At 37.6% G+C, this 15,148-nt stretch overlaps 1 protein-coding gene across 1 annotated transcript in view; it reads left to right on the forward strand.

Annotated features, from left to right (window-relative positions):
- The window catches only part of MYBPC1 (myosin binding protein C1), a gene marked incomplete at both ends in the record, with an annotated part of 81,547 nt that extends 71,398 nt beyond the window's left edge, over window positions 1-10,149 (forward strand). The window contains 2 exons of the mRNA XM_084304608.1: window positions 1,119-1,305; window positions 10,049-10,149. Coding sequence (XP_084160734.1) covers window positions 1,119-1,305; window positions 10,049-10,149 — 288 coding nt within the window. The remainder of the gene's footprint in view (window positions 1-1,118; window positions 1,306-10,048) is intronic.
- Between the last annotated feature and the right edge of the window lie 4,999 nt (window positions 10,150-15,148).

A 15,148-nucleotide genomic window follows, 5' to 3' on the forward strand; every position in this document is an offset into this window, starting at 1 on the left:
ATCCTGGCTTGTATCAGGAACAGCGTGACCAGCAGGGCTAGGGAGGTGATCGTCCCCCTGTACTCAGCTCTGGTGAGGCCGCACCTCGAGTACTGTGTTCAGTTTTGGGCCCCTCGCTACAAGAAGGACATCGAGGTGCTTGAGCGGGTACAGAGAAGGGCGACAAAGCTGGTGAGGGGCCTGGAGAACAAGTCCTACGAGGAGCGGCTGAGGGAGCTGGGCTTGTTCAGCCTGGAGAAGAGGAGGCTCAGGGGCGACCTTATCGCTCTTTTTAGGTACCTCAAGGGAGGCTGTAGCGAGGTGGGGGTTGGCCTGTTCTCCCACGTGCCTGGTGACAGGACGAGGGGGAATGGGCTTAAGTTGAGCCAGGGGAGTTTTAGGTTAGATGTTAGGAAGAACTTCTTCACTGAAAGGGTCGTGAGGCATTGGAACAGGCTGCCCAGGGAAGTGGTGGAGTCACCATCCCTGGAAGTCTTCAAAAGACGTTTAGATGTAGAGCTTAGGGATATGGTTTAGTGGAGGGCTGTTAGCGTTAGGTTGGAGGTTGGACTCGATGACCTTGAGGTCTCTTCCAACCTAGAAAATTCTGTGATTCTGTGAAGTAAGTGCATTGCAAAAATACTCATTGGTTCTCAGATGCATTGTCTCCCAGTTTATTTTGAGTTTTGCCTTTTTGAGATTTATTTTCTGATATGATTGATTGATCTAGTAAAATGGGAACTCTAGAGCATTTATGTCCACTTTTTAGAGTTTCTGTCTGTTCCTTCTGTAAACTGCAGTTAAAAACATCCTTTGCTTATTGACTTAGACTAATTGGAAGTCAAAAGATATGGCTGAGGTGTTTGTTGTTATTACACAGCACCCCTTATATTGATAACAGGCTTATGTTTATGACTTTAATGATGTGATTGAAACTGCACTGAAAACACATGCTTTAAAACAAAGGCATGATGTAGCCCGTGTTTGTTTGAGTTAACCATTATTTATTTTCCATGACTGTTTTATCTATTTTGCATCATTTCTGGATTATTCAGCTTTAACAGAACATCACAAACAATGGTAAAAATATTTGCTTTCATAGATTTGTGCATGTGGGTTTTCGTTTGTTTCTACCACAGCCCAAAATAACCTGGCTGAAAAACAAAGTCATTATAATGAATGACCCAAGGTACCGAATGTTCAGCAACCAAGGTGTCTGTACCTTGGAGATCCGCAAACCCAGTCCATATGATGGAGGCACTTACACCTGCCGAGCAGTCAACGAACTTGGAGAGGCAGAAGTTGATTGCAAACTGGAAGTAAAAGGTAAGAGTTTTAAATCATTGCAAATGCACTGTTTGTTTGAACAAACTCTTCATGGGAGACACACGTGTGCAAGGCAAAAGGGAGTTTAAACAATTTTTTTTTCCACAGGTGAAAATAATAACTTGGTGTTAGTACAGAATAAACTACATTGGTAGATTTGTTTTCCTTTTGAGGGCTGTGTTGTATTTATACTGCATCGCTTTTTATTTCTTATTTTTATTTTTTCCCCAACCCCAATTCATACATTCAGTGTTTGCAAGAACTCTTTCACAAGTGACACGATGTTAGAATATAACTCTCAGATCTCTGACGCTTACCTGATAAACTCTAGTAAGACTCAGCCATAGAGCTCTTTGAAAACGCATTAAAAATCATCTTGAATAGGATACGGATCTCTCAAGGAAATGGCAGTTTTGTCTGCTTTAAAATGATGTATTAAACAAACACATTTGTTTCTAAAGGAAAATTCTTAATGTAGTTTGTTAGCAAAGCCATGCAGCAAAAAGAAACAAACAATACTGTTCTCAAGTACACAAGCTAGTTGATATACTTCCTGTATTTGCTTTAGGAACAAAACATTTAAAAATGAATTTTCAAGTACAGGTAAGGGGAAAAAAGTAGGTCAGACCTTTACCACTGACAACAAATCTTTATTTTCATCAAATAGAAACATTCTTGTGAATTCCAGGCGATTTGGCATTGTCTGGGATACCATGAATGGCAATAAGATTTGGATTGGATTACTAATGGTAGGCTGTATTTTTCAGAAAACTACTTCCTAGGAAAAGATGGGGTCATATTTAGTTGGAACCCAAAAGGCTTTTGCTTCATGGAAGTTTGAGATTGTAAGGGTGGAAAGCTGCCTAAAGCCAGCCAATAAAAAGTGTCTCCGTCAGGAATTTAGAGAGAATTTAGGCTATCTGAATATTGGCCTAATTTTATTATTGTCATCATGCTTGTCTGTACAGAAAGCCATACTATTTAACATCCTTATGCACTGCACTGTGTTTATTTTAGGTTTCAGTTTCCATTTTCTGAGGTATCCTGTCCCACAGCTCAAATTTGCTAGCAAGAAGCCATTTCAATAAATGCTGGGTCTATGAATTTGAACATTTAACTAAGATAATGGAAGTATGCGTAATATCATGTTTCTTAATTGTCATGACTTATTAAGTTGTTGTCTTTGAAAGGTAATGTACACATCTTTGATGTATGAATCTTTTCCATGATCACAAGCAAACTTTCTATTTACAGCATAGCAGAAGACCTCATCACTGGAGAAGGTTGCTTCATCTATTTTTTTTTTTTATACTGAAAGGCAAGAGCCAAGTTAGTTTTGCTATTCCATCAAGCTTTCTAGTATTTGGACAATGCTATCAGATGCACTTTCTTTTTTTTTTTGGGGTGGTCCTTTGGGGATCCAGGAGTGAGTTGGACTCAGTGATCCTTGTGGGTCCCTTCCAATTCAGATATTCTGTGATTATATGATTCTGAGTCCCCAAGTATTAAAATCCTTTCCCACATTTACACTTTCAGCACTTTGCTTGTAGTACAACCATATTTTACGTTTTAAAAGTATGAAGCCTTTTATTTGTCATCTGTTTATTTTATTTTATTTTATTTTTACAATTGATGTGTAGAATACCATAAAATGTTTTTAAGGAGGAAAAAAAAAGCTAATCTGTCAAGTTTAGGAACTGAAAATTTTTTCCGTTGATTACATATTATTCTTCAGTAACTGCTTTTACAGCTGTTGTGAAATACAGTTGTTTCTGTTAATCTTGAAACTTTTTTTTTCACTGAACTGCGTTGAAATAAGTTTGCTGCTTTTGAAGCATGATATACACCCAATGTCTTCACTCAGCCTCCCTTTATATGCAAGTTTCCAAGATTTTGTTCAGCATCAGTGGAAGTTGCTCTCTGTTAGTGTTCTTAAGAGCCAGGCATGGAGTGATTTTGCCTTTCACCAATACTGATAGGAATTTAATTTCTTACTATTGCACATTTACATACTTGAATGTGAAATACACTGAAAATTATTAGATGCTTTTCCAGTCAATTAAAAGTAATTTCTCTAGGGGGAAAAACAAAACCAAAAAACATGTTCTATTCACTAAAGTGGTTACTAGGTGCATTTGAGATTATGTCTTTGAGGATTTTTTCTGACAAGTATTCATCTAATTTTCCTACTTGTCGTTCTCTGAGTAGTGTTCTGAAACAGGGAGCACACGATCCATGATGTTTGCAGGCTGCCTACTTTCCCATCTGCAGCTGATTCTTTCTACAACAGTTGCACTAAAGATTTTATTAAAAATAAATAGATTAATTAAAATATATATTTTTAATTTATATACACATATGTCAACATGGCAACAAATATTTAGGGTAAATAACACTGAGAGTAGTGAAGCGTGAGAATTCCTGTAGAGGTTGTAGAGCTTTAGGTACTATGAGCCTTTAAGAGCAGCTTAGAGGAATGACTGCAGTAAAATTTATTGTTTGGGTTATGGTATGTACTAAATGATATCTCAAGATTGCTTCCAGCTCTGTGATTTTACATGTAAGTCAGTTCTTAATGTTGTCAACACACCCTACCACCTCAGTTAAATTCAAGCATCCCTCCAATCATTTATCCCAAAGGAAACCTTGGATAGATGCATGAGCATGGTATCATGTCCTAAGGGCTGCAGTAGTCATCCTATCAGCTGGTTGAAGTACATCCTACAGTCTCACTTGCTCTGGCACTGCGCCTCCGGGTTGTAGTTGAACCTACCAACATTGATTGCTACAGTGAGAATGAGGATGTAAGAAATACTCCCTGTAGACAAAATTTAATCAATCCTTCCTATCTTTTAAGCAAAACCCATTGATTGCAATACATTTGTAGCACAGACATTTCTACATTCATAAATATCTTTTTTTTTTTTTTCTCAAAGAAGTAACATTTTCTGGAAAAGATCAACTGAAAAATTGATGCTACAGACATCTTCCTCAGAACGTTTTATTCTACAGTGTTTTGTGTTTATATCACGTCTGAAGGAAGTCCTCCAAAATGCAGTCTGTTATTCAGCATCCAATCTGGATCATGTGTTGTCTCTCTCTTCTTAGCTATGTGACAGGCTGCTTCATTAACCCAAAATCTCACCTTCCCTAGTTAACTGTTTTGGAGCCCAGTCTCCTATCAACCATCACCTACTGTAGTACCACTTCCCACCACACCTCTTTGGTCTGTGTGTCTCTCCCAACACTTCAGGCTGCAACTCCTTGCCCTCGCTGAGATTCCTCTACACATTCTGGCAGGAAAATTGGCCACTGTTTTAAGTGTCCTGTTTGAAGACTGCTCAGATTAGCAATTTGTGGGGTTTAAACATCTGTTGTAAGTGTTCAGTGCTGACGCTCTTAACGTGACTGGCAGTTCAGCTGATGAATTCAAAGGGAATAGGATTAGGCAGAGACAGCAGCTGTAGCTTGGCAAACCAGTTAGGCTCAGGGTTTGCTATATGATACAGACAAATACAACTGAGTATTAAATGACCGGAGCATAAAAACATAATTGAACCTTATTTCAACCTTCTATTGACTTTTGTGTTGAACTCTCCTTCTCTTAAGTTTCCCAGCCTGTTTGTTCATTTAGGAGGGCTCTTTGGATCACTGCACACCACAATGACGCACAGTGTTATGGATTCTGACTCACTGGAAATGGATTGCAGTGTGTGCGTGTGTGTGTATGCACACTTATATGTATAGCTTTAAACTGGTTCAGCTTTAGTCCAGCAAGTAACAATCAGGGTATGAATTTGTAATGTTGAGGTACAGTTGACTGGTGCCTGAATAGGATCACCAGGCTCAAGGCAATGTTATGTATCTGGTGAATGTATGAACTACAGTGGTCAGTGGTATTATTACAAATCCTGGTTTTGTAAGTCACACTAAAGATCACTATACCATGCAACAGTATACACTGCAGTACGTAAATCTTCCTTATGACGGAGAAAAGAAGCTCTAGCCAACTATTTCTGTGTTGTTGGAGATCTGAAGTTTATCATGCATATATATATATGCGCGTATATATATTTGTCCAGTTCTAGGATTATCCTGGAAGAATTACTGACAGGACAGTTTAGGATTTTGGATTTTGCATAGTATTTGACCAACAGAGCAGCTATGGATATTCTGAGTATTATCAATATGCTACAATTTTCTAGTTTTCTATTTATATAACTCCTAGTCATTATTAAATTTAATACTTATTTCTTGAATGTTTTCATGGTAGTTATTTAATAATAATATAAAATCCTTGTTTTATCCTCAAAAAAGTTCTACATTTACTGATGTTATTTCAGACGGACATTACATCACTCTTCCATTTTCAGTTTTGCTGAGTGAACTTAAAGAAGGCTGCTCAGTACAATTGCATGTACAATGCCTTTTTTATAAATATGCTGTGCTGAAAATGTAATGTAATAGAACTTAGAGATAAGAGTAACTCTACCTTTATCTTTAAAGATGATGCATAAACTGAATTTTATGATATATTTTTCATACTCATCTTACTAAGGAAAATAAAAAACATATGTCTTATTTTGTTTAGGTAGATCCTTAAATATGGCTATGAATTTCTCTTTATTGTAAGGAAATGTTTTCTTTTCATTGACCTCAGTGAAGCTGATAAGATTCAGTTAAAGAACTGTGCTTTTTACCATGATACATGTTTTTGGAGTATGTCTGTCTTAAGAGTGAAATCAAGCTTGGTGATCACTGAGATTGATTGTAGTGAAGATGCTGTATGAGAAATATTAATAAATATGGTGTTAAAGTCAATTTGGAAGAATTTCAAATGCGAATAAATACCACTATAAATATTCTAATTCTGCAGTGATATATCAAGGAGTAATTAACGCAGGAGAACCATTCTTCTTGGCGGGGAATAACCAGGTTTATAATAAGCATACTCCTCTGGACATTCCATCTCATTCCCTTCCTCTCTTTTCACATTCAAACTCATTTTCTGCATGCAAAGTGTGTATTTATTTGCTTTTTTAGAATAAACTAGCTGGTGTCTCATGGCATACAACGTTTATGTCACATGAGCAACGAAGGCCAAATTAATCAAGAATATAGGAATTTAACAACAGAGTTACAAAAATTTTAGCCATGCATCTACTATGCCACTGGGCATAGAACTTGTACGTATGAAGAATTGTTTAATGACTGTGACTATCATTGACCTGAACGCCTAGACCTTTCCAAAAGGCAGAATCTTGCATCTCAAAAACCAGATCTTGGTTAGTTTGCAGAATTACTGAAATATCAGAAGTATCATAAAGTCATTTGCTGTGCTTAAAAGGCATTCTTTATTACAGATTTGGTTTTGGTTACAAATTAGTGCTCTGAATGATAATCTATGCCTGAACTTAAACTACAGGATCTAGGGGAAAAATCCTGATCCAATTGAAATCAGTAGAAATTTTATACTTAAAAACATATATTTTTATTTAATTGCCTTTACAGTTTATTTTAAATTTGGGTTCATTGGGATTACAATTGCAGAGAATTTGGTCATTTCAATAGAAATATGTTTTCTTGCAACCTTACCCAAATCCAGAATATTAGCAGAGCAGTTTTAAAATGGTAGAAATGCCCAGAAAGTAGTCTCCAGTGTTTTATACATCCAAATTTACTATTTCAAAATGAAATATGCTAAGAAATTAGGCTAGACAATGTTCTTGCAGTATTTGAAGTAGTAAGGTATTTTTTTTAAATGGCTACAATAGGTATAAAGTTGAGTGCTTCTATATATGTATACATATATATATATATATGGATGTATTATGGAGTCAAAATGTTTAATTAAAGGTAAAGACACCTATAGAGTAAATGGCATGTTTTAGGTAATGTAAATGTGGATATGTGACAAAGTACATACTTTAGTACACAGGTACGTAATTAGTCTGTACTTGATTATTTTGCCTTACAGAGTTTCAACATATATATATATGTTTCAGTGTTATGTGTGTGCTTTTTTTTCCCCTGGTGGAAAATACTATATATATATATGTGTTAGCTTCTTTGAAGCTACATTTGGAAACTATTACAATAAATGTCATTTGCATAATTTGGTTATCATCTATACTGTAGACTAATTACAGGATTTATAGTTACTTGTACATATTAATATAGCTTTTACATATTAATGATAATTTTGAAGTGGAACTGGATCCCCACCTTTTACTCTCCATGTGTTTCAATTCCCACATTATTTTACATGACTAAGGATTAAAACATCATCTTGGCATAATCGTAAGCATAATTTCACTCAACATTTTCTCTCTACTTTTGTGTTTGAGATTAAATTGTTACTTCTCTTTCTCTCTCTCCCTTAGTTACACAGTAAGGATTTTTGAATGTATATTGTCATCTAAGGTAAGCTTTCATATGGTACTTGCATATGAAGCTTATGTCTGTTTACACGTCATACAAAGTCTTGCCTAGTATGGCATGATTTTCATTACGTCACTTAATGAAAATGTTTTTGAAATGAGTAGCATGATAGTTTTAACGCATGTAAAATCAGATTTGTATAATAATTGCTTGTTACAGTAATCCCTGTTAGTAGTACCTCCCACTACTTTCTATCGGTGCATGTTCCAATGGAATTTAACACAAGCACAAGTTAGCATGAATAAAACGCATTTTGCATTTACAGTCATTTATTTTCATGTAGGAATATACCTCTACATAAATGAAATATTTATTCAACATTTAATTCCATTTAAAAATGAATGATTCATATCACCATTTGCACTACATGAGTTGAAAAGAATGCTAAAAAGCATGCATCTTTTTGTCTGCATTGTGCATCTATCTACATGTAAGTTCGGGAGTCTTGCAACAATGCAACTGTTAAGTGAGATAGTACAGTCTCATAATCACTAGTAACTAATTGCACCTTAATTGGTTAATCCTTGTGTCAATAAAGGTTATAAATACCTAAAATCGGCACTCAGGATAAATGCTGTATGTAAGTATCAGCTCAGTTGCATTTAGCTGAAGCATTCACAGACAGTGATGTCTTCATCCTGACAATGTATTTTTGCTTTAAAACTTTATGCATGTTCCAGAAAAGGCTGAGAAGGTAAGTACAGTTATCAATGGGTGATTTTGCAGCTTGCAGAACAGAATATCTGTGCAGAATTATACAAGGAATAAATATCATTGCTATGTTGCTCTCTTACCACAAATGCCACCCTTCCTCTTGAGAAAGGAGAGCCTCTATTATTTTTAGCAAAATATTTATCTTTTTTTCCCATTGTTTCTGCCACACATCATTTGATTTCAATGAAATTTACAGAAATACCATGTATTTAGTTTCTGCTACAAGTTCCTATTTTTTTTTTTTCAAATGGCACGAAATTTCAGTTTTAATGTGGATTCTTTGTATTAAATTACTAATTCTACATCAGCGGGATCTGGAGTGTCCTAGCAGGTGTGTTAGACACTATGTGCACATTTTTTCTGGGCAGTGAAATAAATGTTTTGTTTTGGAATCCTAAAACTATTAAACCTACTTAAAAAAATCCTTTGCCTTGTCCATTTTTCCAGAACATCAAAAAAATCATTGAGTACTTCGACTAGATTTCTTATAAGCCTAGGTTTCTCTCTTAGTGCAGCGATTTAAGTTTGGTTCAGCTTTTTACTCACAGTGGCTAAGCCACAGTAATTAAGCTTATGGACCTAAAAGGCTGGGGATGTTTCTTCTGAACTGACTTTTCAGTGAATACTGATGCTAACCACCACAAAACTGCGAAGTAAATTTTTTTAAGTTTCTTTTTAGAGACAGGAAACAAAATTTGGGCAGGACTAGAGAAAACAAAGAGGGTCTTGTGAGCATGCATTCACTGCTGCAGTTTATGATGACACAAACATGGAGCAAATCTTCAGCTCCCACAGCTTTGAGTTCAACCATCACCAGCTCCAAGCTCTGAGAAAGCTCCCCTATGCAGACACTGTACGCTTCAGCACAACATACGGCTTGGCTGTAGAGCAGGGCAGCCCCAGCAGTAAGCAGAGCTTTCAGCGAAGCAAGCTAATTTCATGTCATCTGTTTTTCATTCACAAGTGAATCCAAGATCATTCTTCATACTTCTGCTGGAAATGAAAATTTTGACTTCTGCCAATTCTCTCAGCAGTCTAAATTTAGGCACCTCTATCTAAAATCCTATTTTTTTTTTTTTTCGTATATATATTTACATGTGTCATCCCAGCTCTTACTTTCAAGCAACGCGGTAAATATTTTGCTAAATACTTACAAACCATTATGAGACCCAGCCCTAAAAGAATTTGAATGTCTCTGCATGTATCCCACAACTGTTTGATATCAGGTGTTTTCTCCATTGTTCCTTCTGTGCTGACTTCCATCTCCAGCTGCGCTCCACCCAGCCTAATGGAAATCCAGGAAGGTCGCTTGCAATGAAGCTATTGTGTGGTGAGCAGAGACTTAGCCGAAATGAAATTCACCCTGTGCAAGAGGACAGGAAAGTTCTGTATAATACAGAGATTAAATAATGGCTAATTCTTGTGCTGGGCTTTTGAACAGGGGTGAATTTAATTCCATCTTAAAATGAGAGGTATATAATAGGGACTGATTAAATCTTTACCACTTTAGCCAGAAATTAATGATTCAAACCTTTTTATTGCTCCAGGCATCTTCAGCCTGAAAAATTGTCTTGTCCCTTATTTGTAGGTGGACTTTCATTCTTCAGACTATTAATGGATGGAGTGCCTCCGCATATCATCGATTCGTATATGCGTGAAGTACAGGCAGACAAAACTGAGGGGAAGTGAGAGTCCAACCACAGTGCTTCCTGCCGCCACCCTGGAAACTGGTAGCCAGAATTACAGCATTTTAATTCTTGCATTGACAGAACAAATGTGTGGCTGCAGATTTTTTCTTCTTCTTCTTCTTTTTTTTCTTTTTTTTTTCCCCGCCCCATCTTTCTCATTTATTGTTTTGTTTTCCCTACCTGCTCTTACTGAAAAGAAAGAATACGCATGGATTGCTTTGGGGTTGAAATGAGATGAACTGAAGACAACACACACTTTGTAATATTCAGCTTTGTTTTCTGTTTGATATTGTGTTTGTGTTTTTTTGTTTTTTTAATGAGGAAAGAGGAGAAGCTGTGTAATAATAAACATGAGGAAGCGGTCAGAGTTGGTACTCGGTGGTACAAAACATACTTTTGCCAGACTGAAAGTACATGGATTAGCCAGTAGCTGTGCAATAAGACCTTTGGAATACATACCTCTTGGATAATGTATTTTATTCACTTGAGAATTGTTTAACAAAATACAGTTTTATTATAATATAATTAATACATGTGTACTTAATGATCACTTACGCTGAACATACCTTCCTTTAGAAGTTTTGATTTTCTAAATCCGGCCCATCAGGCTCTCAACTGAGCTGAAATTGTTTTATTTAATGTATAATAAATATGAAGTGTTTAAGATCTATCAAGTTGTTTTCTGTTTTCTTTTCTTTTTTTTTTGTCTTGTCCTACTGTATTTCTTATTTAACTTACATGTACCATAAAGCAAGAACTTGAGCCCACCACACAGAGTGGGACACTTCCTATCATCCTGTCACTTATATACCTGTTCTCACTCCAGCCATATAGATAGTTTTTTTGATCACTGACTAGTGATTGATCCTCAATTACAGTTTATAAAAGCAAGAGTACTAAAACCCGTAGTACTGGTAGTATCTTTTGATGTCAGTACATTTCCAAGCAAACATCTAGCAGCTAGTAATTGTGCAATAATAAATGAATTTGTTACTATGATCCACCACTGCTGAAGCAGTGTTTTTGCATTTGAATTACTGCTTCTTTCACTTTGTGAATCTGAATACCTTTTCTCACTTTTTTTCCTTTTTTTTTTTTCTTTCTCCTGTAAATCTCACTCATTCTGACATCCTTTATCTTCTTTCTCTCCTTCCTATCAATTTCCTCTATGCTTCTTTCTGTGCAAGGAAGCAGTTCTCCATTCCCAATGAGCCTGGATACCACCCAGTCTGCATTTCAATCTGCCCCTGCAAAAATCTTTTTTTCTGTTTTCTATTCACACCAACACATGAAAGAAAGCAACTTGACTACTAAGAAGAAAATTCCATAAACGATAATTAATTTCTCTTTATTCTGTGTCTCACAAGTGAATTGGGTCTTCCTTCATCTGTTTTGATGCCTAAGAGGTTGTGGGAGAGGGTCAGTTGGAATACGTCACGCAGTTTTAAGCACGCCCCCGATTTAAAATAACACAAGTCTGATGGAATATATTATGGTCAGCACCAAAACTACAGTTATTGTGAGTCTGTGCTTTTCACTAAACTAAGGAGGATATGCATAGCCAGCTTCAAGCTTATTAATCTGCCCCATCTGTCTTAATATACCACACATAATGACCTGGTGGCCAGCACGAATCTCAGCTTCTGTAGGCGCTGCTGATGGAATTAGCCACTCTAATTTGTACCAGATGCCAGCAGTGTTAGCAGACAAGCTGAGCTAAGCTACTTTTCACCGTGTGAACAGCAACCATTATATTCAGATGCCCTTAATTCCTTCCCAGTTGCATTTCCCATCAGCTGCACGTGAGGCTTGAGATGCACACGCCAATACTGAACACTGGGTATTGGGCCGTAGCTGGAATTCAGATGAGCGGCTATTAGTGTGTTATAAATTCATGATTTCACTGAAGGCACTGACCATCCAAGCCTCTGGATTAAAAATTAATTGAATATGACTTTGAGAGGAATGATAGGCTTGGATGGGCTAGGAAAGGAAATCCTAGTAAGTCTAATACAGGTTGCAGAACCTTCATTAGGGAATAACAAAAACCAAAGGTTTGATTTATGATGAGTTGCCTGATGGAATTCTCCAGGGATGGTGTTCAACAGATGAAATGAGTGACCAAAATCACAGAATTAATATGAAGGTTAATTTTGAAATCTATAACTAATACCACCTTGGGAGAATGAAGACACAGCAAAGATAAAAACTACAGGTAAAACAACCTGAGAGAATGGAAGCAGCAGCAGGATGTCATGCCGTAGAAGACATGGCCCAATTCTCCCATGAAGAAATTTCTCCAACGTAAGCTCACGCGGGATTGCCAGGAGATCGGTAAAGTACTGGAGGACAGCAAATAAAACCTGGTCATGTGATATAAAGGAACAGCAAAACGTTAGAGCTCCAGGAGAAGCGAAACTAGTGAAACGATTTTATAGCTTATGGTTGTATTCTGATGTTCAGTAATATGTGAAGCTACTTTAGTCTTCAGGTACTTTCATTATTCACACCACCTGTTTGATATGTACTCTTGCCAAACGACTGTTAGTGTTGAGGTTAGAGTTCAGCCCTCCTTCAGTAGCACAATTTATATGGATTCTCTTTTCCACTCACTTTCACAAACTGCACAGGAATTTAGTACTTTTGAAAACTTTACTTTGGTGTTCAGTTTGACTGAAATACACGTAGGTCAAGGAAAAATATCTGGTATAAGCAGGCAGACCCAAACACATATACACATGTATACATACACAGAAAAAGAAGACGAATCAAAGTTAATTTAAAAAGTTGTATTTATTTTTAAAGAAGCCAGAATATGATATTTTTTGGCTTATTTACTTCTCTTGGCTTGTTCTTCTTGCTCATGAAAGGGCATTTGGCTTATAAATGGTAATGTTGCACAAATTTTCATCTTGCATCTTTTCTTAAACAGCTGTGTGTGGAGCTGATACAGGCACTGTAGTCACCCATTAACACTGAAAACTCATGGCGAGTGGCAGTCCAGTTTTTTCTCACTGAATATAATGTCACAAATAAAGAAAATGGAAGAGAAAAACACAAGCAAATCATGTAAAGAATGCTTGAATCAGAATAAGGAGGTTCATAAGCAGGTCTTCACTGAGAGTCAGATTTACTTATTTCTTTAATATTCCTTTAAAAAAAAGAAAAGTGTTTCGCTAAGCTTCCTGTATTTCCTTTGGGGGGGAAGAAAAGTATAACATTGCTACATTTACAGAGCATTGTTAAGGGAGACTTATTTTATGCATGTCTTTTGTGGCGTTTTGAGATTCTGGAGCAAAAGGCATTCTATTTTAAGCACAGTATACTGACTGTCACTCGGTTTTCATGGCTTGCTTTCCTGACTGACAAGTAAAGCTGCAGCTTTGCTGAAGCAGACAGCATTTAGAAACCAAAGTATATCCTGAATATCGAGGAAGTGCTTGAAGTCTAAGCACACTGGAGTTTAAGTTCTGTGTTCTCTTGTTCTGTGCACTGTTGCTGAAAACTTTTGAAAATAAAAACAAACAAACAAACAAACAAACAAAAACAACAAAAAACCTTCCCCGGGTTCAATGATAAATTTAATAGGAAATGTATGTTGTTCTCTACTAATTTCCTAGTTTGTTTTTTCCCCCTCTTATTTTCTCATCTATTACTGAAGCTTAAAATAACTAAAATGGATTCAGTGGTGGTTTGGTTACAACTCTTACAAACAATATTTTTTTCTTCTTTTCCTCTTGGCATCATAAACAGCTTGATCAATCTCTCCATAAATACCAATACCTTTAAGTTCCTTGACAAAAGTAATGCAAAAGGAATTGCAAGCAGCAGTTTCACCTGTGTTCAAACCCATTGATTCCAATTCACTGGAGATCTGGCTGGTTTTCAATGTCGTGTTTCCATTTTGCCTTTCTCTACTTGGCCATCATTGAATCTTTATTACGTTATGTATTACCCCTTTATCTCCTGGTGGTTCTTCTCTTCTCTGTTTTGGCCCCTAATCCCAGTCACCATATTTTACAGTATTTACTGAATTTGGGACACACGTACTGCGTCAAGAGATTTTGCAACCACCCTTTTGTGCATGTCAAACATTCCTGACCCTTGCAGTAGAGAAAGCGACTCATGAACATATTAACTCCAGCAGACAAAGGGAATCAGCTTATTTGCAATAACAGGAAACTGCTGTGTCCAGGAAACAGTTGTGTCTGGCCAGAAAGCTTCAGCCTCTGGCCCACAATGGAATAATATAGAAAGTGACTCCACCTGATTCTGGGGAGATGCCATTGGGGTATATAATCCTCACTAGAGGTTGCATTTTATACTGTTTGCTTCATCTTTCACACAACTGTATGGTGCTCATCTTCTCTTGGCCACATTTTTAAAAAATCTACCTTCACAGCAACTCAGGGATATTTATAAAACCGCTTAGATGAACCATTCAAATAACTTTAAGTGCCACGCTTCCTCACAAGGTGTAGCCGCTCTGAAGTGCCTTCTCTAAGCACGTCAAGGAGGTAAAAGAAGCTGTGTACAATATGGTGTTTGGACACCCCATAACTCTGACTGCCGCTCCCCAGGCACAACTCTGATTACCTCCCTGAGTCTGCAGCGAATGTGGGGAGCAGAAAATGCGATAAACACTATATTTAGCAGGAAAACCACCAGGGGCGAAGGGATTAAACCCACCCCGGGGTGGGAGGCAGACGCCTGGGGGGCTAGAAAATGGCGGCGGGCGGGAGGCACGCGGGGCTCCGACACCTCGACGGCTGCGGGCTCCCGACCCGGGGGTGGCGGAGCCGCAGGGCCAGGGCCACCTGCCCTGAAACGGAGCGGCCGTGAGCTGAGAGCTGCGGGGGAGCGAACCGACAGAGGGAAGACGGAGGAGGAGAAACAGGAGGAGGGCAAAGGCACTAAGGGGCTGGCGGGGCCCCCTCAGGCTGGGCAGCCGCGGGGCGTCGGCCCCTTCCGTCTCCTGCTGCTGCCTCAGCCCCGCCCCG

The sequence above is a fragment of the Netta rufina genome, assembly GCF_964035555.1.
Source record: "Netta rufina genome assembly, chromosome: 1".
Classification (NCBI taxonomy): Eukaryota; Metazoa; Chordata; class Aves; order Anseriformes; family Anatidae; genus Netta; species Netta rufina.